At 41.7% G+C, this 24,208-nt stretch overlaps 2 protein-coding genes across 12 annotated transcripts in view; one reads left to right on the top strand and one right to left on the bottom strand.

Moving 5' to 3' along the window:
- Positions 1-3,610, bottom strand: part of ccdc17 (coiled-coil domain containing 17) — a 42,288-nt gene extending 38,678 nt beyond the window's left edge. Inside the window, exon 1 of the mRNA XM_049588597.1 lies at positions 3,489-3,610. Within this exon, the coding sequence (XP_049444554.1) occupies positions 3,489-3,610 (122 nt within the window). The remainder of the gene's footprint in view (positions 1-3,488) is intronic.
- Positions 1-24,208, top strand: part of lrrc7 (leucine rich repeat containing 7) — a 149,022-nt gene that overhangs the window by 29,341 nt on the left and 95,473 nt on the right. For 10 of the 11 annotated variants that reach the window (XM_049587925.1, XM_049587924.1, XM_049587916.1 and 7 more), the window contains exon 1: positions 23,038-23,617. The exons of the other annotated variant lie outside the window; for it this stretch is intronic. In XM_049587925.1, the coding sequence (XP_049443882.1) occupies positions 23,593-23,617 (25 nt within the window). In that variant the 5' untranslated portion in view covers positions 23,038-23,592. Of the gene's footprint in view, positions 1-23,037; positions 23,618-24,208 lie in introns of those variants that run through there. 11 annotated transcript variants of the gene reach the window in all.

Raw genomic sequence — 24,208 nt, 5'->3', positions numbered from 1 at the left:
AGAAGTGCCATGTTATTGAAGCCTGCTCTTGAACCTAGCATTTATTACTGCAAGCATTTTCATGTGATGTGTAGATGAGTCCCATTTCTACAAAGCCTTTGTGGCTGACCTTGTGCAACCATAGGGGCCATTGGTGAAGGTCAACTGAACAGTGCTGTCAGTATGGGGGAGGAAACATGAGTTGAAGAGCACTGTTAGTACAGTCATTTTAATTGTGACCACTATGCTGTCAATAACAGGCATTTTCAGAGGTTTGTCAGTCTTAATGTGATCCTTTGGAGGATGGCCTGTGATGAGACATGCAGTTCTGTTGATCAATCATTGAATTTGATCTAAACCTGTTCTGTTACCCTGCAGTGGGATTGGAAGTTGGAAGGCCATTCCACATTAATCTAAGTGAGTAAGGAGAAGGGCTTCCTATGTAATGTTGAGGATATCCTATGACTCTACATTTACCTTACAGAAGGTAAGATTCACAGATATGCCATTTCCAACCAAATTCCTTCCTGAAATTTAACAACAGTACCTCTAACGCCTTGTCTACACAGCTCGCTTAACGCAAGCTGCATGTTAGCAGAGCAGCAGCAGCTTCAGTCCTCCACCTGTGTCTACACAGGATGCGTTCAGGCACAGTATTGAGTGTAGGTCATCCTTGTTTTGGAGCTCAGCACACAATCACTGTATTTATGTGCATAAAAAGGAATGAATTAGATTTTAAGTAGAAAAATAAATTTTTGGTCTCATTTACATGTGCATAGCGCAAGTGAAACGCAAGTCAAAACATGGCTGTTGGGACAAGCTGTAATCCTTAGGGCCCTGACACATGAAGTCGACGGTCAGCCATTGGTCAATGTCAGGCTGTCTGTGAGCGTCTGTTGCCCTAGTTTGGGCAGTGTGTCCCACACCGTTGGCACTAGTCAGCCCTTGTTGGCTTTTTTGCAGTTGTATAAGCATGTCTAATTGGCATTGGAGCCGGCAGAACCTGTGAGTGAATGAAATCTCCCTGATTGGCAGATCAGCTTAGTGCACAAGGAGAAAAACGGAAGTGAGGAAAGTAAACAAACAGCTAAAGTCAAGAGGGTGTGACATCGATACAAACTTGTTATGTTAACTAAGATTATTAAAGGGATAGTGCACCCAAAAATGAAAATTCAGCCATTATCTACTCACCCATATGCCGACGGCTGCTTCGTCCAGTAGCCTGAGTTCCGTGTCTGTATACTCGGGCTCAAACAAATACGGTTCAACAAAGAAATTCTTCAGACATGTTGGGCTGTCCTTTGCTAAAGGACCGTAATGCAGATTATCTTTTAGCTACTGTGGTTACTGTTGTCTCTCCCTGCGGTGCACGTGTCATGTGATGTAAACACGGGTAAGCAAAGCTCATGCTTTCGCTGGTCTCGCGCAAGCACGCACACGTGAGCGCCGAGCACAGAGAAGCAGTCAGAGCTACAGGCTACAATGAGGCTAAAAACAGAGTTCAAATGACATTTTTCGAAACAACTTTTTATGTTGGGGCTGCAGCACACTTGGATCACTACGGATGAGCATGTTGGAGATATTTTGTGGTTTCAATTTTGTGTTCTTGGACGTTAGTCTGGGGCACCATTAGCCATTAGGTGTGCTAGCCGCTCCCCCTGCCGATCTCCGCAAGGGATGTGAGGACTCTAAACTTCACCAGGGCCTCTGTCAGCATATGCCATATGGGTGAGTAGATAATGGCTGCATTTTCATTTTTGGGTGCACTATCCCTTTAAGTAATTAAATTCATTGGCAGAAACGTTTTGTAACTGTGTGTCTTTGTTCGTTAGTGCACGGTAAATATCCATTGTTCTTTTAACATTGAGTTGGGTTACTAATGTGCTAACTGGCTAGTGTCTTAAAGCCCGTCCTCCAGTTTTCTTTTTTTAATGACAAACACAGACTACTGCTGCCTGCTGGTATGGAGAGTTGTATCCTCTTAAGCAGGCACAGAATATACTCACTTGCTAGTTGGATGTTGGCTATAGTGTTTGCTGTGTGTCCAGATGCAACTTTTTGGCCAAGACACAGGCAATGTGATGTGATGCAAAAGTTGATCCCATCAACACTAGTTCTTTGATGTCAGTTTGGTGGGTCTGGGCCTTTACATTTCTCACTGCATAGAACATAGCAGATCATACTGGTGCTCAGGAAAATGACAAGGCCACGCCCCTTTTGGGGGTATATAAAAATGAAGAGCCTGTAGATAGATATCAATGCAATTTGACATGTGTGTTTTCTGGACATGTGTAATAGTTTTGCAACCTTGCCTGAAAGTTCAAGATACCTTAATAAATTATGGTTCATCGCCATCATGCCCCTTCAGTCTTTCCCTGTCCAAGTGTATCAATGGCCCAACACAGAGGCAGGATATTGGTTATTTGAACATCTATACATGTTTGACTAATCATCAGGTTATCATTGGACCAAGTGTTGTTTGTAACCATCCTGTTAATAGCCAACTGTTTGGCATAGGATGAGATTTAGTTGAAAACGACAGTCTGATGCTACCAAACTGTATGACTGTAATACAGCAGCCTCCTGCTCAAGCTAACATTAGCTATCCCACAGAAGTAACTGTCTCTAGCAAAATTTGGTCATATACCACACTGACAGTAAATATCACGCATCTTATGTACCTCAAATTTCAACGTGAGAATGTCTCGAGCCAACATCATCTTACTGTAGAGTAACAACATTTAGTCATAAAGAATGGAGAACAAAAGCCGTCTGCAAAACATCATAATGTTAACATTCACACAACATGAAATTCTAACGTTGTTAGACAATTTTCATTCTATCCAAAGTTTTATATTTGTCCAACATAAAAGTGCAACAGCTTTCTGACATCATATTGATGTCTGGTGCCAATTTGGTTGGTCAACTTGCAACCCAGTAGCTTTTCTGCAATTTCCTGTTTCTCTTCTTATGTGACAGCTTGATTCTACACCCCTAATGGGGCTTGGCCTTGGCAATGACACAATGCCAGTCCTGTCAGTAGGAAAATAAAACATACTGGTAAATGGGAGCATTGAGGGGAGTTGTTACATTTTTCAAAACTACAGTACATTTTGGAAAGTAGTTTTCCTGAGAACTAGAAGTCATGTCGTCACCTCAGCTACTGCTCTCAACCAAGAAAAAGTCTTACACATTACCTCCCATGAAACAACAATTTGTCATTTTTACACTTTGGTTTTTATGCGAACAAACTAGATATAACGTGTTAATTGCTGAGCTTTTGCGCTGCTTTCAGGTTTGTGCTAAGCTATGCTAGTCTACCACTAGCTGTAGCTTAATAGTTAATGGCAATTTGAGAGTGCGATCAATTTTTTCATCTAATTTTCAGCAAGAAAGCTAAGTACTTAAATAAATACTTAAGTATTTATTTAACTATTTTGTTAAAATTGCTCAATATATTGGGCAACAGTTGCATTATTGCGCACACATTACCATAATCTAGAATCTACGCAGAAGTGTTTCCATCCATGTCTCCTCTATCAATCTTCATCTGTGCGTTTGCTCCACTGCTGTCTCCTCCTCCTCTCCTCAGGTATCCTTTCTTCCTCAGGATGGCAGGAACGGTCGCCATAGCAACAGAGGGCCTACAGTGAAGTAAGAGTGAGAAAAGAAAAGAAAAGAAAAGAAAAGAAAGAAGTGAAAAGAGAGTGATAGAATAAAAGAGGAGAAGGATGAAGGGGAAACTTTAAGGTTGAAAGCTGCACTTCATCCATTTTTGCCTCACAGCGTCTGACTTTCTCTCTACATCTGTGTTGTCTTTTCTTTATTTTTTTCCCTAACATAGATTGGTTTCCTAGAGCTTTTCCTGCAGCTTTCATCTGTTCCTTCTATCTATCCCTCCAGCTTTATCTCTAATCCTTCATCTATCCCTCTGTGTCCTGGAGTTAAGGGCCAATTATACCTTCTGGCTCTGAGAAACATGGTTTATGATACACACAACTACACTTCCCTCTGTGTGTGTGTGTGTATGTGTGTGTGTGTGTGTGTGTGTGTGTTCTATATGCAGTATGACTCCTCCTCCATTGTAAACAGGGAAGGATGTGATTCTTGCTTCAGGAAAAAAGTGCTTGTTAGCTGCATTATTTACTTGTCGGAGATGTTGTGGGTTGATTTAAAACAGAGAATCAAAGTCACGCAGGGCGTTTCCTGACTGGAAGGCTGTCTCATTATTAGGTGGCTTTCATTATACTTTATTTCTTGTAGTTGAAAGTTTCTTAAATGCAAAATCCATTAAAATGTATCGTATTTTAAACGAACTAACACTGATTGAGGTTTTAAGACAAAAAGCCAGTGGACATTTACAATTGCTGAAATGGAAATTATAAAATGTTTAAGTCCCTGTGTTGTGCTGGAGAAGGAGTGAGAAAGTGTGTATGCACTGTATGTGTGTGTCCCTGTGTTTTAATCTCATTCATATATTCATCAGCAGGCAGAAGTGCTGACGCAAGTCAGAGGGAGAGGAGGCATGGAGTGAGAGGCAGAGATTGTGAGATAAAGTGTGAGAGGGAGAGAAATCCAGAGATGTATCCATCTATCCATCCATCTGGGGCAATCGTGATGTTTGATGTATTCATTAAACATAAGCAGATGAATCGTGAATGGAGAGATGTAGACATTTAGAAAAGAGGGCAGGGAAAATCAATTTCCTTTTTTCTCTGATTTTTATTTCTGTGAGATTTACTTAAGATCAAAGGACAATTGAATCCTCAGACGCAGACCAAAATAACATTGTTAATACACACTTTCACTGTCCACAAATGTCTTTCAGCTTGCAAGCTTACATCACAGTCTGCCTGTTTACTTTTCTGCTGACAACATAACGAGAGACATGAAACAAAGGAAAGTGTACCAAAACGAGATGTGACAAAAAATCAGACCAACAACAGGAAATGCAGAAATGATGAAAACTACTGATGAGGAAGAGAGGAAGATAGGAACTGGAGGATAAGGAGAGGGATGACAAGGCAAATTATTGGCCTTTGACCATGTCAGCCATTACCCATAATTCATAAGGAGCATGTCCACACTGTGGACAGCTGGCTGAATGTCACAGCTAACCAGGTGTGACATGCATTGACTTTTCAGCAGCTGTAAAGTGCTGTTGTACCAGTAAGAACAAAATGATTACATGCTGGTTAGTTAAGATGACATGAAGGTGCACATAGGAAATTTCTGTGCACACATGGGTGTGTACAGGCTTATCTAGTTTTTATGTGGCTTAATGTCTGCTTGAAAAGTACTTCAAACAAGAACGTTACCATTCATTCTGTGTGCTAATGTATTTCGAGGACAAATTAGGGAATATTTATTGACATGTCACAACATGATGAATACTAAATTCAGATAGGACCACGAGAGGCAATAAAGAAGGTGTTAGTTTTGGGATTCCTCATAAAATAGTGTGTCATTAAGATTATGTGTTGTTTATGTAGCAAGTAGTAATTTGTGTTGTCGGTGCCACATAGAGATCAATGGGCACCCCTCATTTATGTGATTCCACCTAAACAGCGTGACAGACTAAAACTGTCTTTGTTTTAAAATTTTGAGAAAAAGCGTAACCTGCAGTAACCGTTTTTCCGTTTCCCGAATTCTCCAGCACTTGTTATTGAGCAAGCTATAAATGGTGGATAAATTAGTCTCAAATAGACGTGGTTTAATTTGCGTTCATTTAGCAGAAGTGCTTTTAATTGGAAAATTATGCTTACCCATAGAAATATGTAAATACAATAAAACTAAAAATCTGTCCATACAGCTTCGATGTAAAGAGAGATTTTTGAACTGCAGCATTCCCTTGAATTGATCTGGCTAAAGAGACTGAAATGGAAACTACAACCACCCGTGAGGGGTACAGTGAAGCAGAGTACAGATTAAGATCCAAGTTACTGCAGCTCAGTGTCAGAAAGACTAAAGCTGCCACCATTCAACATGAGGAGGTGGACACTCTTGACAGGGGGGCTACATTCCTGAGTGTGTACAATCAGCTGCTCCACATGTTTTACCAGTCAGTTGAAACTGGCGCACTTCTTTTCACTCACTGCTGAAGGAGGGTTTGATTTGTCAGTGAATGCTGTTGAACTAAGAAGCAGCAAGAAAAGTGGTGTCAAGTGTCTCAACCTCGAAACAGTGGTCTGAGATTTGTTTCCATTAGAGTGCGGTACATTTCCCAATGAAGAGTCTGCACAGGAATTGGAAGCCATACATCTGAGGTTGGATAACGTGATTGGTTTAATAAAGAATATTAACATTGTGTGGACCTGTCCTCCTACATATCTAAATATGGCAGATTAGCAAAAATCCTCTCACAGTACATGAACTCTTGACAAAACCTTGATGGAGGAGTGTTGTAAAAGGAATAGAGTTGTGCCACAACAGAGGGCAAGTGTAATGAATTCAAAACCAACACAGAAAAAAACAAATTAAAGTCTTAAAAATAGCCTCAGTCTTTCTCTAACTGAGTGCTCCTCCCAGGCTAATGCCAAACTTTGCAATGAAGAGGAGGTTGAGAAGGATGTTAGCTTGAAGACAATATAGTAATAAACAATCTTTTAACAGCACAGTATTTACTGACTGAACAATTCCAAGGTTATAAACCCTGGACCTTTTCAGGACCGCCCAGTGCACCATTAGCAAACCATTATGCAACTAATCTTCCCAGTAACTGTTGAGATATTTTGTTCGGGACCAAAGCTTGCTTGGCGCTTGGTGCTGCCTGCCCCATAAGACTAATGCATTGATTCAGCTTCACACTGATATGTTGAAGTTGGAGGAGTGACTATCTGAGGCCTCTGAGGCTCCGGACCGTAGCATGTGAATGCACTGTAGGCCTTGGCTGGCAGAGGTCTCAACTCACTAATTCAGTGCCGTTTCAACACTACCTTAACACACATTACAGATTCACGAGCACTTGTTGTTGGCATTGCTAAGCATCAGCGTGGACTTAAAATGATATTACATTCAGGCAGACATGTTAGTCTCTAGTGATTGGTTAGAGAAAATCGAATCCCCCTTCTCCACAGAAATCAGAGTGGAAGCAATGTCAGGCTGAAGATGGAAACGAATTGTAACGACATGACATATCTGTCTGATATCAGGCAAGACTGAAGTGTAAAAAGGGCAAAAATTGAAATACATCTTCCACTGCAGAAGAAAATATTGCTTTTCCACACTGCAACACATGTTGAGATTCTTTGCCATCGGGAAAAAAAATGTTCAGTATGTTTTTCTCTTTTGAGCCAAAATAAAAACTAACTTTTAAAAAAATCCACAGCTTCTCTATGCACACAATTCCTCTACTTAGTTCAGCAGCTTCAGTGCTTGAAACTGTTGTCTTAATCCTTAATCATCCTAAATACAAGAAGCAAATCGCTATGGTTTACTGCACTCCAGTTACCTAGCAACACCCATTCACAAAATGCCATATAAGGCATAATGCAGTATGGAGGCTGAATGTACTCTCAGATTCAGAGAGAGAGAGGCAGAGTGAGAGGACATTAAAGAGACGTGGTTTTTCAGAGAGTAAATATCTGCTCTGCTATGTTCTGTGTGGTAGAGGTCTTATAAAGAAACATTAGGAGCTTCTTCTGGTAGCAGAGTACATTCTATTTTTTTTTTTTACGCCTGATGACCGCAAAATAGTCACTTTGGCTCTTGAACTCATCAGTCTACATCCTGGATATCGCAGTACCAGGATTACTGTCTTTCTCGACAACAGCCCAGTCAACCTGCATCCTTGCAAAGACCCACAGTCAATGATTTCAAGTCAATGTGAGTCCTACATGAGCTGGAGCTTTCGCATCCTACCCTGTTTACAGTATCGCCGTCATGCACTGTTTGCAGCTTACCACGTTGTCCAAATACCAGCTCCTACCTGCCATGTAATCCCATGTATTCCCTGTCTTTCCTCAGCACGTCTCTCCATTGTCTGTCAGTCAGTCGTTCAGCCTGCTGGTCAGCTGGCCAACCAACTAGCCAGCCAATTAGTCATCTCAGTGGGAGCAGACTAAAACTTGGTCTCTTCCCACACCTAATACCTAACAGATCTTAAGGCTTACAATACAGACAGTAATGGGCAGCATGCACAAGACAGCTTTATAAAACTGCAGCTTTTTTGGCCCCAGAAAAAGAAAATAAAACACAGTGATTCATGAAACTGTGTTTCCATGGCAACCATGGATATTTCATATTGGCAGGAAGAAGACTGTGGGACAAGGCTGCCTACTGTTCTGGTCTGTCCTTGTCCTCTTTCTGCTACTCTCATCAGTTATTGTTGTATTCAGCAAATCAGCGTGGCTTCAGACTTGTTGAAGAACAGATAATACAGAGTATTAGCCTTTACTGTTGACCCCTATATGCAACCATTTTAAATGTGTATAGATGTTTTAAATTAATGAACCAAACATTTGCTAAGGCTGCAGTGTTTAAAACTACAGTTTTAAACTTTGTGGCTACATTTTGGGACTTTTAAGGTAGTTTTGGTAACATCATTTCTCAAAAGGTTTTTTTTTTTGTGACAGCAGGGAACAATTTCAGTAAGTTTACTTCTAAAGCAGCTTAGCGCACACAGCTGATGCATATACTGTTGCTGCCTGAGGCACAAGCGAGTTAAACAGGAGCTCACAGACGCCAGCAGCTCCTCAAACAAGCAAATTTATAAATGAAGTTGTCAGTTCATGTTTTCAGTATTTACTTACGCGATATTATCAGTTTTGCACTGTATTTATTATTGCCCTTTCCATAAAGCTGAGATTATGTTGAAGAGTTATTGAACCATTTTTACACAATTGTGCATGGAGAAAATACACTGCTCAAAGAATTAGGGCACACTCAAATCATGCATCTTAATTAACTAACTAATTATTAAAGTTGAAAGTCTTTACTGTATAATTTGTTGAGAACAAAATGACATAACAACGGTCAATGGAAACCAAAATCATCAGTCCAATGAGGGCTGGATTCAAAACCACACTGAAAATCAAAGTTAAAAATTGAAATCACAGGCTGATCCAACTTAAATTAATTTTATCACAGCAACTCATGATGTGACTCAGTAGTGTGTATGACACTGCATGCCTGTATCCATTCCCAACAATGTCTGGGCATGCTCCTGATGAGTTGGTAGATGGTGTCCTGGGGGATCTCCTCCCAGACCTGGATCACGGCATCAGTTAGCTCCTGGACAGTCTGTGGTGGTACTTGGCAGCATCGGATGCACTGACTAATAACGTCCCATAGGTGCTCAATTGGATTTAGGTGAGGGGAATGAGAGGGCCAGTCAATGGCATCAATGCCTTCATCATCCATGAACTGCCTACACACTCTGGCCACATGAGGCCGGGCATTTACCTGCACCAGGAGGAACCCAGGGCCCACTGTACCAGCATAAGGTCTGACAGTTGCTCTGAGGATTTCATCCTGGTACCTAACAGCAGCCAGGGTACGGCCTGTGTGACCCTCCAAGGATATGCCTCCCCAGACCATCACTGACCCACTGCCAAACTGGTCATGCTGGATGATGTTACAGGCAGCATAACATTCACCACAGTGTCTCCAGACTCTTTCACGCCTCTCACATGTGCTGTACTTGGTCTCATCTGTGAAGACTATGGGGCGCCAATGGTGGACCTGCCAATTCTGGTGTTCTCTGGATACCAGTCGAGCTGCATGATAATGGGCTGTGAGCACAGGTCCCACTACAGGACGTTGAGCCCTCATGACACCCTCATAGAGACTGTTTCTGACAGTTTGGTCAGAAACATGCACACCAGTAGCCTGCTGGAGGTCATTTCATAGGGCTCTGGATGTGCTCCTCCTGTTCCTCCAAGCACAAAGGAGCAGAGACCGGTCCTCCTGCTGGGTTGATGCCCTTCCACGGCCCTGTCCAGCTCTTCTCATGTAACAGCCGGTCTCCTGGTATCTCCTCCATGTTCTTGAGACTGTGCTGGGAGACACAGCAAACCTTCTAGGGACCACACGTATGGAAGTACCATCCTGGAGGAGCTGGACTACCTGTGCAACCTGATTGGACTGCAGGAACTGCTTCATGCTACCAGTAGAGGATTGACAAGGACACTAGCTGAACTCAAAACTAAAGAAGAATCAGTCAGGAAGGATAAGGAGAGAGCAGCTGTCTGTGGCCACCACATGTAAAACCATTCCCTTTTGGGGGTTGTCTTGCTCTTGTCTCTCCATTGCACCTGTTGTCACTTTCATTTGCACCAAAGCAGGTGAAACTGATTCACAATCACTTGTGCTTCCTAAATGGACAGATTGATATTCCTAAGGTTTAACTGACTTACTGTTATACCTTGATGATTAAGTGTAACCTTAATTTGAGCAGTGTAATTTCAACCACTTTGTAAACTTTAACCTGTAGCCAAAATGCTATGCTGTCTAATATTAATGGTTTGATGTGGTACTTCAGTAAACTGAATTTCCATCCCCACAGTGTCTTTCAGTATCATTTATGACTGACTTGTCTGTCTAATCCAAGACGGTTTAATACTGGTGTTGTCATGTTGGTAGCTTCCTCTCTCGCAGGTTAAGGGAAAGTCAGTGGAGTTGAAGTGGAGACAGAAGGAATTCAATTACCCAAACATAAGGAAGAGACTGGCATTGATTTTATAATTTACAGTCGGGAACCTCATGCATAGAAAACACTCCTTTTTATTTACGCACTCGGGAAGGGGAAAGCCCGCAGTCACTCAGTGCAGTGTGTGTGTGTGTGTGTGTGTGTGCGTGCATGTGTGTGTGTGGCATGGCCACTCATTGCTTGGTGATTGAAGGTGAGTTAGTGTCTCCATGAATCACATTATGGTCTTGTATCACTTATTCATAGAGCCATAAATTATAGAAGCATGAGTGAATCATTCACCTATATGCAATATCTTGCGATACATGTGTGCATTTGTGCAGACTGTATGAAAGCAGTTTTATACAGTTATTTACTAAACACTAGTTGCTCTGCTCTCCTCCCATGTACAGTACTGTGGGGTTTGGTATGATCCATCACATTTATTATACTTCCACACAATGAGAACAATTTGTTCTGCTGTGTTGTTTCCTCTCTAGAAGTAAGTAAGTCATTTTATAAGGCTTTGTGATCCTGGAACCAATGTGAACAGTTTATGAGTCATTGTAACTAAAACCAAAAACACAGAGAAAAATGTGAGGGTCAGTGGAGTTTCTGTTGTTAAATGCTGACTTGTGGGAGATACAAGTGATCATCTACCTGTGATCTTCTTCGTGAACTATGTAGAACTGATGAGAAAATTAAAAGCTCCCCTTTTAAGTAACAGATCCTAGAGTTTGAAGGTAAAACTCTTGGATGCCTAAAACACTGCAGAGCAATTTATAATTCTGCGAGGCAGCTCTGGAAAGCAATTATTTCATATTTGCAGTTATTTTATCTTAACGATAACAAGATAAAAAAAAGTAGAATTATGGCAATCATGTTAAGTAATCTACCAAGAATATACACGTGCACATACTGCCACTGCAGTGCCTTGCTGGATGATGTTGCATTGTGATCTGGCAAAAGATGAGCCAGGCTTAACTTTCCTTTGAACGCTGTGTTTTCTTATAAGAGCTCTCTGCTCCAACATACTGGCCTCATTCATATGAATGAGATAGTTGATTTTTCATGTAGGGTATGAACCCACTGGTTTGGCCTGAAGATGATAAGTCTCTGGGAGAGGCTCTATTCCTGGAAACACAGTGTAGCAAGTGGCTGCCCAAGCCAAGACTTTGTTTTCAGCGTGCCCGTCATTTTGTCCAATCTCTACAAATAGATGCCTGCATATGAATGCATATACATTTTTAAAAAGCTAATATAAAGCTAAATTGTCATCAGTTGATAGCTGATGGGTTCCTAGATTGCATTTCCACCAATGCATTCCACCTCTCCACACTGTTTACTGCCACTCAAATATGATTGGTCAGACTGCAAACAGAAACCAGAATGCTTCCAAAACCAAAATCTTGTACCGTTGTCTACATATTTTGCATGCATATGTGGATATTAGTTTATAGAGATTAGCCTTAAATTGATCTCTAAGTGTAGCGCCAATGAAGCACCCATAGGAAGTACAACAAAGTCCTCAAAATGAAGTGACAAAATATGTTGTTTGTTCATACCCTCTGTAGAACTACACATACAATGCTATACAACTTGGTTAAGTTTAGGTAAGGATAATGGTGTGGGATACAATTTCTACTTTCTACAAAACAAACAAACAAAAGTTCAAAACAGGAAGTAAACAGCTGTCTGCCGTGTTAAAGTCCAGTGTCTTGTTTACCATCCATCCACCACGACCTCCTTTCTATGTGAACTTTGTCACACTATAATAACATCACCTGATTTCCACTTTTTCTTCTGTCATAATTACTACTTTGCTTCTTGAACGTATACACAAACTGTGTTTCGGGCACTTGCTTTTTAAGATTACTTTTTTGCTTTATTAGATAGGACAGATCGATATGAAAAGGATGGGAGAGAGAGGATGCCATACAGCAAAGGGCCACAGGTCAGACCTAAAGCCGTGCCTCAGCCTAGATGGAGTGCACACCAGGGTTGAATAATATTCACAGCTGAACCAGTGCTGGTTCCTGTACCTAGAACTCTGGTACCAAAAATATCCTTTTCCTGTACTTTACCTTTTCTGTTAAAACAAAAAAGGAAATTTTTGGATTTGTCTGAAAAAGCTGCAGGGGTGATGTAGTAGAATAAAAAGCAATTTTGCTCCTCTGCTCTTTCCTATAATCACACATAGAGCTAATCCCCTGTCTCTGTCTTTTTGCTTGTGTTTGTTTGTGTGTGTGTGTCCGTGCGTGTGTCCGTGCGTGTGTGTGTACTCATCCAGCACTGCTACTAGGGTATTGCTAAAATAAACTTTGACAGGAGATAGACTGACTCTGACTCCAAAACTATTGCAGCAGATTGTTGCTGCAGCGATAGTTATAGCTCGTTGGGAAGCCGACAGAGTGGCACGAAGCTGTGAAGCCAGCCACGGAGCTCCACGTTTGGTCTCAGAATAATTGCTGGAAAACTAAATGAACACAGATCACAACATTCACCTAGAGATAATGATCCAACAAGAGCATGTAGGAAGTTGATTAAAGAAAATGCCTGTAAATATTTGTTTCATAACATCTGACAAAATGGTGGCTGCAACAATGTCAGTTAAGCTATAGTGGTTGCTGCTGTTACCAAAAGTGCTGGTGGCAGAATAATGCACATCCTGTACTTTCTGCCCTTGTGATTAAATTTTCTTTCTGGTACCACACACCAGGATTTATAATAGTCTGTCATCAATATATCCATGTTTAAAAAGACATAGACACATGCACAGAAAGCTTGATTAAAAATGACTTGAAGTCAGCTGCTGTGGCCTTCATTACAGCTGCTGCTTCTCTGAAATCCAAACCTCATAGCGTGACATAAACATCTCCCTGCAAAATTTTTTTGCCAAGTGATTTTGGCTAAATCTCCTCTTACTTGCTGGAATTGTATTCGTTGCTTGGCAACATTAACTTAGTGAACATCTTAACAGGAAGCAACTATTGAGGCTTCAGTGATTTAATGACACAACTCTTTTTCTTGGCTTTGCACCAGGCTGTCAGTTCGCTGCATGACATCCTGTTACCTGCAGGGCACCACCTCATACTCATAGTCTCTTTGGAAAGTGTGTGTGTGTGTGTTTAAGATACTCCTCCCTCAAGCTGCCTGAGACATACATGTTTGTATCCGTATGTTTTTCAGATCCATTATTCCCCCTAACCCTTACCTTAATCATCACAACTACATATTGCTTAATCCCCAACCCAGTGCTGTAGTCAAAACCATCTAAATCAAGACCAAGTCATGTCAAAGACCAAAGTGTATTGAGACTGATGCAAAAGATGACTTTGAGGGGTTGAGACAGAGTCAAAACCAAGACCAAGGCAGGACGAGACAGAGCCAAGAGCAAAACCAGACTAGTGCCAGTGCGAGTCTCACACTCCATGACATACTTAAAATTAAATGTGGAACATGCAAACCATAGGCATTCCTCAAATCGATCTAAAAGGTGCCATTAAAAGTTAAACCAGGTCCTAGCTATTTCATTCAGCATTGTATCGCATAATTTACATCCTGCTGTGTTTTCCTTTGGACACTGTTTTGCAGATGAACACTTTGTGGTAAATAGGAAATGGACTTGCACTTGTATAGTGCCTTTCTCGCATTTCGACCAGTTGAATTCACCCATTCACACACTGGTGGCTGAGGTTACTATACAAAATGCCAACACCTACTTTGTTTTAAACATTCAAATGCACTCACACACTGATGTGAATGAGAACACTTTGACATGCAGACTGGAGGAGTCAAGGATCAACCCACCAATCTTCCGACTAGTGGATGACCCGCTCTACCTCCTAAGCCACAGGCATGGTTTAGCTATCCAAATGTTATTACCAAAGACTTGGCTGACATTTTCTTCAAGACAGCCACAGCTTCTCCCATGTTCACTTTCTTAGAATGCATGTGAAAGGGGTGAAGAGGGGTAGCAGCCATAAATAGTAAGAGCATTTTCAAATAAGAAATGACTCAAATTATTGGTTACACTTGAGGCAGGAAACTTTACATCTATTTGCAGTCATGACGTTAACAAATCAGACAATACACAGGCTGCTAGTGATATCCCTGTAGTTGTGGTCTTGACCAGTCTTGAGATATAACCCCGATTTCTCTTTGTTTGAGGCCAAGACAAGACTGAGTAAAAAATGCGATGAATTCTGAGACGGAGACCTCCAAAAGACCGATCTTGAGTACTAACAATGCCTCAACCCTTACTCTAATTTAATCTGTTGCTAAACGTAACCCTAAAACCAAGTCTAAACCCTCAAACAGCCCTTTGAAGTAGTGAGGACTGGACAAAATGTACTCAGTTTGTAGTTTTAACTTGCTGTTACGGTACACTAACTGCAGAGCTGGGAATCCTGCCATAGTGATATTATGAGCATCATTGTTGTCTCTTTATCTAACACTTACAGAATTGTATGAGGTGTTAAGAAGGAGCTGCAATTTGCTACCAAAAATAGTCGAGCTCTCTAAATGTACATCAGTACAACCTATGTTTTACAGCAGATCCATGCTTGGCTCTCAAGCCAGAGGTGCCCAAAATAGGACCTGTGGGCAAAACCAGCTGAATCTCAGCTGCCTGAAATAGGACCTGTAGGCAAAACCTGGCTCTAATAAAATGAGTTTGGCCCAAAAAAGTGTTACACAGATTGTAAAATGTGCCGTTTCCAATGTATTGTGTTTAAATTTGTCAACTTCTCACCCAAGTCACTTGACAGCAAGGGTCTCATGAGCCTTATTAGTCTTGCAGTATTTATATTTTAAGCAAAATCTGAAAACATTTGTAAATGTTTCAGTAAAAATGTCTTGTATTTGCCTGTTGTTCTTGTGGATATATCTTAGGAGTTTGGACTTTCTTTCCATATTTGCATTAGTTTCTGCTCTTGATTTAAGAATATGATCCTTGTGTATTTCTAGTACAGTATTCAATTTTTCCTTCACTGTCTGAAAAAAATAGGAATGTGCCACTAATGGACCTTTCGCTAAGCCCCGCCCCTTTGTGATGGTCCGACAAGCTGTTGGAGTTAGCGTGGAGCCCACATTGTAACTAACTGCACTCCCTGAAGAAATATTATGATATTTTTGGACAAATGAAACAGTGATTCCAGAGAGAAGCAGACAGAGGGGTCTACAGTCTGTGTTTGAATGATATATCCAGGATGTTAAACTGACTCAGCAGCAACAACAGGTTAAAAAGACAAAGACAGTTAGAAGCTAAAGCCGAACTATAGGCTACAGGTCACAGTGTAAAAGTGAACCACCACATCACTAGACTCACAAGTCAGCCTTTAGACGCTTAGCTTAACTGAAGACTGATGACTTTCTCCCTGATTTTGTGTTTCGATGGGCGGATACAATTTCAGAGTTTAAAAAGACTCCCTGCGTTGCAGAACCAATAGTAAATCTGCAGGGCGGTCCTTTGGTGGCTTGCTGAACTCTTGTGCTCGTAAACATAGTCCGACTAGAAACACATGTAGCAGTACAAAATGGCTCAAGTCGCTGTAAGTCCTTCATTTCCACAATCTTGTGGACTGAGCACACGTTTGATAAAACGGAGTTAAATCTCTCGGCATCCATTTTCAAGCTCTCTGTGTGTTTGTTTCCTTGTGGACGAGAAAAGGGGGAGCGCACATTTCCGGGAGGGCGTGTCCTTTTCAAAAGTGCAAGAGGCGTTGCTTTGTTGCCGGCCGTTTTCGCCGGTGTGTAAAACACACTGTAGAAAGGAGTGTCTCCAGACTATCAGAAGACGGAGATCTCTGATTGTCTGGTGGCGAGACTACCACATCACTGCTGATCGCCACAGAAGACAATGAATATAAAGGGAAACTTTGCCGATATTGAACCAGCTGTGTGGCTTTGCAGTGTGTGCAGATGAACAGTGTATGGCTTCGCCCCCGTCCCGCTGCCAGCACCCAGACCTCCGTGGCCAGACGGGAAGGGCTCCCTGGGGGAAGTCAAACAACATTCATCTACGCACACTGTGATGACACACAGCTGGTTGAATATCACCAAAGTTTCCCTGCTTCCCTTCACTGGTTCCTGTACAGCAGGGCTGGTCTTCATTCACTGTCATAATCATTAAAAAGCAAAAGCAGTATTCAATAGGCTATGTCTTCAGTAGCTAGCTAGCTAACCCTACACTTTTAAAGGTCTGATTTTGGTTTTGGAACATGGGAGAAACATATATCTTTTGCCAACCTCTCCAGGTAACAAGTATCATTAATGCACGACCTGCCCCAGGCACAACATTTAGCTCCAAATCCACAGAACCAGCCTGGAAATACAGGAAATCTGAAACGACTACATTAGAGTCAATGGAGCACAGCTGTGTTGCTGTTGGGCTCTGGTCTGAGCCAGCCCGATGCTACGTTATAATTGGCCAGTCTGCATCCAGGAGTGGGACTTAGCGAAGGGTCAGTTATGCATGTGAGTTTCCACAGTCCATAATCCTTAAATTTTGTTTTTGTTAATGTTTCTTACAGCAAAGATTAATCAATAAATCACGGCTGCAAAAATAAGGTTTTCCTAAAGAGCAATAAGAGCATTTATTATTTCTGATATAACATTTGTGATTGGACTATTGAGCATAGCAGTCAGTCATAAACAGACACACCATGAAGCTCCTCATATTGATTTCAAATCACTGTAAAGCCTCCTGGCCTCTTGTGGCTCATTGCTTTTATAAAACTGTGGACTGGTAATGTAATACATCACTGTAATCAAACAGAGGGCAGTGCAGGAGTGCACAGCTGCATGTAGACAATAAACAAAAGGAATTTTAAATAGAGAATGTTCAAGGATTCCTCAACATTTTACACAAACAACTCAAATCAGTCTAAACAAAATAAGCAGTCAATAACAGATGAGACTCATCTTCCCAGGATATACACAATTTTATCAATTTGCTCAAGCCTTTAAAAGATACTACTTACCATCTTTTCAACAAATACTGTAATTCTTAATACTTTTTCTGTTGTGTGGTGTCATGCACTTTCTAAAATTAGACTTCTTTATTGTATAAAAACTAAACTTTTTGTTGTTTTAAAACAAAACTTCTTCAATAAACTTCGACAAAAAAGCCAAGAGGCCCCTCTACAGTGTTGCCAGGCAACAAACGCAACCCAGCTGTTCAACAGGACTGTGGCTTGAACTTGAAATTCAGTGTACGGAAAACTTAAAGACGCAACGGTGAAGTCGGAGAGAGAGGGAGAAAGAGAGAGAGAGATGTGACTTGTTGACTGACAGAGTGACTGGCTGGCCAGCTTCCTATTTTCTCCCAGACTGTTGTTAAACTCAGTCAATCTTGGAGAGTCCCAGCACTGCCATCTGGGTTTAACTGGAGCTTTATCCTGGCACTGCCAACTGGCACAGATGGCATAAGGATACTATGTCATTTGTTTGAGTAGAGTTGAGTACAGTAGAGTGAAGTAGAGCTAAAGGTCCTCAGTCATGTTTAGCTATCAAGTATAAGAGGTCAGTTTAGGCCATGAGAGGAGCCATATTTTATACATTTGTCCGGACCAGTTCACTTTCATATATCATATAAAAAAAGAACCTCTTTTTGTGGCACTATTCTGGCAACAAGAGAACAGCAATGTCTTGGTAAAAAATAACTGCTTTTTGTGGCATTATCCCCAGTGGAAATATAGCAACAGGTTGGTAAGAAACACACACAGTTGGTGGCTAAACACAGCGATCACCTGGGTGTCTCACCATCTTCATCCCCTTAGCCTTCTGATGACAATATCAGGTCATATACTCCATCACTTTATAAACGCTGGTATGAAATGTACAAATGTAACATTTTTGGGGTTTGCAGAAACATACAATGCCAACATTTTCTCCTGGCGACTGGCCCGCTCTTTTAGCATCCCACTGAGTCAGATTTAATTGAAAGACAACTCTGCCAGCACTTGAAAGGTCTTAACATCGGACATCTTCTGACCACAGCACAGCATAAATGTTGTATTCATTTTATTTAATCATGTTATTTTACTTTATTTTTAGTTTTAACCTTTGTTTGGGTAGATAAATGCTCTTTGCAGGAACATATTGTTCCACACTCACACATTTATATTTAACACATTACACTTGGAAGCTGCCCAGTGCAACCACAGTGTGATCTGATCGCCTCTGAGCAGGTGTACTGAATCACTTGTGTTTTAAGTGCTGTGCTCAAGGACTCCTCAGCAGTGGTCATAAGGGAGAGGCAGCCACCTCCCAACAACAAATTTATCCTGATGGTGCTGGAGTTGAGCCACAAGCCGGCTTCTCTAATCTCAGCCCAGTATCCCTGGGAATTACGTCCATACTGGATGATTTAGGATTAAAAGGGGAACTACGCCCATTTTAAAACTTCATACATGTTATTCCTAAGATCTTAAACAATCCAAAATAAATATATTGGACTCGATGCTCTGTCTCACATCCAAAAACTAGAGTGCTAAAACTCAATTTTGTGATGTCATCAAGTATAAAGTCTGGGGCTGCTCCCTTGAGAATTAATTGGGAAAGATGTTATGGATGACATGAGAGCACTCGGTGAATGTTCTGAGTATATGGGGACATTTTCTCTTTTCAGAACTGAGAACACTAGAATAGAATAAAGCTCATTTGTTTGAGCATAAAAGAGAAAGCCAAGAGAAAACCATCATGTCTATGGAGCAGTTCCAGACTTTATACCCTATGACAGCTGAGTTTTAGCACTCTAGTTTTTAGATTTGGGAGAGGGTAGCTCATGCTCACAAATATTGATTGACCTTTGCTTAGTCATAGGAATAACGAATTGGAATTCTTAATTCAGGTAGTGATCCCCTTTAAATTTAAGAACTGAAACTGAAACTGAACTGAAAAATGGATTTTGATATGGATTATTTTAAACTTAACATGAAACAGTTTTTGAAGAGCGAATGTAGACATGAATAACCTTAGCCTGGAAATCCAGACTCAAATCTAGAAAGATTTTGAGTCTGGCCCTCACCAATACACCCTATCCAAGGGGCGGCACTAACTAAGGCATATTAAATGCCGCCACACGCAATTGGATAGCACGATAGCCAATCAGAGCAAAACACAAGGTGACGTATTCATTGCAGTAAGCCCCATTGGTTTGCCGACCAGTGGGGCTAACTGATATGTTATGCTTTTGCCATATCCCGTCAACAAAATGGCAAAAACGTCCTTCCTGGAAAGAAGGCTTCTAGGGCAGTCTTCTGTTCCTCTCTCAAGGAAAAAGATAAGTGTAATTGGCTTAGCATTTCATCCAAAGCTAAATTGAATGGACGCGGTCCTTCGGAAGCTGCCATCTTGGCTGTTTACTTTTCGACTCCTACGGCGCAGTGCTGTCCTCATCATGTTACGCCCGCCTAGAGCCCGCCTCTGTCAGATAGACTGATCTCATTGGTCCGATTGGCGATTCAGCGGGCTCTGCTCGTCGGGGCTAGATTATGGTGCAGTGCAAATTCGAATTTGCTAGGGGCGGGGCATCTGGATTTCCAGGTTAGAATAATCTGGCTTCTGTTATTAAATGTTAGTCTAATTTATTGTACTGTTGTTTGTGTTTTGTGCTGATTTTATGTATTTTATTATTGAGTTTTGTGTATTTTCATGGCCCATTTTAGGAGGGGCATTGCAGATTAGCTTAGGCTATAAATGCTGTACCAGTGAAGGAAATAGTGTAACCTTCAGATAGCAGGGCAGAAAGTATGGGTGTGTTACAAAGTTTTTTAGTTGGCTAAGCCTAACCATACCTTAACAACAGTTTATTTGTTGTCACCACTATCTTTCCTCAACCTTACTCTTGCCACCAGAGCAGTAAATGTAAAATGTTGTTGCCTTTGGACATAATCAGGAGTTCTGCAGAACTTATACAATATTGATGCTCTTGCATGGATTGCTAGTCTTTGTTTATCACTCCCAAATATGTAACTGAGTTGAAAGATTGCAGGCAACAAATTACACAGCAGGTCAAACCCCCGACTTGAAGGGATAATTAGTTATGTACTGCACATTGAACAGGAAGTTTAGCAAATAATTCATTGCCAACCTGCTCATACGTAGTTGCCAAGTCTCTGATGTCAACATATTGCTTTGCAAACTAATATTAAAGGCAACAAATAGAATTTAATTGGCCTCATGCTGGCTGTGGATGAGCTGATTGGGCTCAGGCAGCCACAAAACAGCAGCCCACTCAGTAGCCTGTTGACTAGGAGTAGCAGTTTGCCGTGCTTTGGGCTCTGAGCTCTGGCTGTTCACTTAATATCTGTGATGTCCATCACAAAACCAACAGGGGTCCTCTGCAGTTCAGTGACTATCACAACTATGCAATCATAACTGTGGCACACCTGCGGCTACGTAATGTCCTCCATATGATTGGATTTCTCAACAGCTGTTTGCGTGAGACTCATGTTTAGCCTCTGGACTACAATGCTGCATTTTCAAGAGACATCTGAACTTCCTGCAAATGTGTGCAAGCATTTAGCATGTAGTGCTAAAAAATGATAGCAAACAGTCACTCAGTCCTGTCCTGTGAATTCAAATAATGGACTAGCTAGAGAGCTAAATCTTCAATGGCACCATGATCATTGTGTTTGATGGATGGCACCTTTACCTTTCAGATTCAGATTTAATTTTGGAAGCTAAAGTGTCGGTCAAGAGGAGGGAGGGACACATTTATCCCGGGCATGAGGCCAAATGCTTAGAGCCTTTGGCAGTGGGGACAGTTGCTGATAATGCTGGTGATGTTTTGCAAACTGACTCTCAAACGCACGTCTGATCGTCTGAGTGCTTCACTGCTGCTATCGCTGGTCAGGCTGGGAGACCTGCAGGGTTGATCATGTCTTTGTAGAGTTGACTGTAAAAAGGACACTACATATCAAAATCCATTTCTTTGTCATTGTGAGCACTATCCAGCCTGTGCAAACAGTTGTATAATGTCTTCTGCGGCTCTGGAGGAGCTTTGTCAAGTCTGAGAAAATAACCGTGATGATGCCATTAGGGTTATCTCAGCTTGGCGATGGAAACAGCATATTTATAACTGCATTACAAAAGAGGAGGAGTGGGATTTTCAAAGATATGGGCATTTACCAGGAAGGGACGGTCTGATTCTGTGTTTGCATTACGTGGGATGAATGGCAGTGACTGGAAAAATCGAAGACTTTCGAGCTTTCACATCATTGGACAGCTGAAGATGGTTGTATGATTGCAGACTTGGGTCTGTTAGAGTTATAAAGTGTGAAGGCAATATCACACTATCTTCGTTGAATTAAGGTTTAATTATCCTGAATGACAGACTTGGCTGACATAAGACAGCCATGTTTGTTGAGTTTTCAGAGTTTGCTTTATTAAAGGTCCAGTGTCAGATTCCGGGGGATATATTGGCTGAAATGGAATATAATATCAAAAGTATGTTTTCTTTAGTGTAAAAAAAAGAATTGTTGTGTTTTCATTGCCTTAAAATGAGCCGGTTATAGCTACATAGGGAGCAGCTCCTCATCTGTGGAAATCCCCATGTTGCATCGCTATGTTTCTACAGTGTACTGGTGTGGAGGATATTATCTTGGCACACTTTGGGCCCCTTAGTACCAACTGAGCATGGTTTAAACACCACAGCCTACCTGAGTATTGTTGCTGACCGTGTCCATCCCTTTATGACCACAGTGTACCCATCTTCTGATGGCTACTTCCAGCAGGATAACGCACCATGTCACAAAGCTCAAATCATCTCAAACTGGTTTCTTGAACATGACAGAGTTCACTGTACTCCAGTGGCCTCTGCAGTCACCAGATCTCAATCCAACAGAGGGATGTGGTGGACCAGGAGATTCGCATCATGAATTGTTGGTGAATCTATGCCACAGACAATTAAGGCAAATGACTGAGATTAATCGGTCTAAAATGGTCTAATTGTAGTCCTGTATGTACACTACAGTATATATTTAGAATAACAAAATAGTGTGATAAAACATCTGACACCCACATAGTAAACACACACACAAAAACTTCTTCTTTAAAATCATATTTTAGCTACATTGAGCTATTTTTGTCCTCAGAAGAAACATTTTTTTTTCTCACAGGAAAAGATGGAGGCAGCATGGCAACAGTCTCAGGGACACGCTCCATGGCAAGCGTGTGTGTGTGTGTGTGTGTGTGTGTGTGTGTGTGCGCGGCGCGACACAATGAGATAAAAAGATGACTTCCATTCTTTGTATCTTCTCGCACACACACACACACACACACACACACACACACTTGCCCGTGCACAATTAGGCTTACAACACACGCGCACATCCATGCGCACGCGCAAACGCACCTACTCTGGCGTCCTCGTTCCATCTTCATCCATCTCTCCCTCCCTCTCTCCTCTTGCTCTCTACGGGGGATAGATGGGAGGAGACGCTCCTGCTTCAATGTGTTTTCCCTGCAGCGGGGTTTACGGTAACGGAGACGAAGAAGAAGAAAAAGGGCACCGCTCCTCTTGGTCACGGATCCGTTCCTCCGGTGTGATTTTCATAACCGCACACTGACCTTTCTCTTTCCCGGTGTGCCCGCATCTTGGCTTTCTTTTTTTATCTACATGGAGGCGGAGCGAGGCATCTTGTAACGAAACCTACCGAGGAGATCTGACTGAAAACGGTGTATGTGTATTTGTGTGTGTGTGTGTGCGTGTGTGCGTGCGTGTGTAACCGACTTGGATTTAAACCTTAACCGAATGATCCTACAATGAGACACACTGCCCGGTTTGGTTTGCTTATCTCCTCCGTTTTCTGGCCCCGCGGGTACTAAAGATGCGGCTGGTCGTGCGGGTACCTGTCCTGGTTTCACACCGGCTCGGTTCGTCCCGGTAGACTGATCCTGTCCGGTGCTGCGGTGTCCACAGGGGCCACCACTCATTCTTTTTTCCCCCCAAACCGGATCCGCCACCAGCAGCCTGCCAGATGGATAACTACTCCACTTTACAACGTAAGGCAACGCGGATTGACACATACCTGCTGCAGTGTTTGTCATTCAGTGTGTGTTAATGATCTCTTAATGAAGAATCTCATTACTATCGATATGTAAGGACTCAAAACGGCACAAAATGCCTTTTTTAATATCCAAAATATCTATAGATGTGCTGTCACACACTTAAAAATGATATTCTACTGTTAATGCATGCATCTCATGATTTTCCCATGACCATAAATGTTTAATTAGGCTGCTATCATGCGACAAATAATGGCATTATTTAATATTTACAAAAACACCTGGCAATGTGTACTGTATGTGATCATTTAGTTTTTTTTTGTTTGTTTGTTTTTTAAATGGTCCCTTCATCTTTTTATAGACCCTCATCCACGGGCCTCTCAAGCTCTGTGATGAGCTAATGAAACAGCCATGACTGCAGGAAGAGAGAGAGGAGTGTGTGTGTGTGTGTGTGTGTGTGTGTGTGTGTGTGTGTGTGTGTGTGAATGAGAGAGAGGATGATATATGATGCAGTGTCATACACACTCCTGTACTGACATGTAGCCCCCAGACGCATTGCCATGATAGCTTCATGCTTTCATATAAGAC

This window comes from Epinephelus fuscoguttatus, linkage group LG10 (assembly GCF_011397635.1).
Source record: "Epinephelus fuscoguttatus linkage group LG10, E.fuscoguttatus.final_Chr_v1".
In the NCBI taxonomy this organism is placed as follows: Eukaryota; Metazoa; Chordata; class Actinopteri; order Perciformes; family Serranidae; genus Epinephelus; species Epinephelus fuscoguttatus.
Note: the sequence above shows the minus strand (reverse complement) of the source record. Positions and strands in the feature narration are given on the sequence as shown.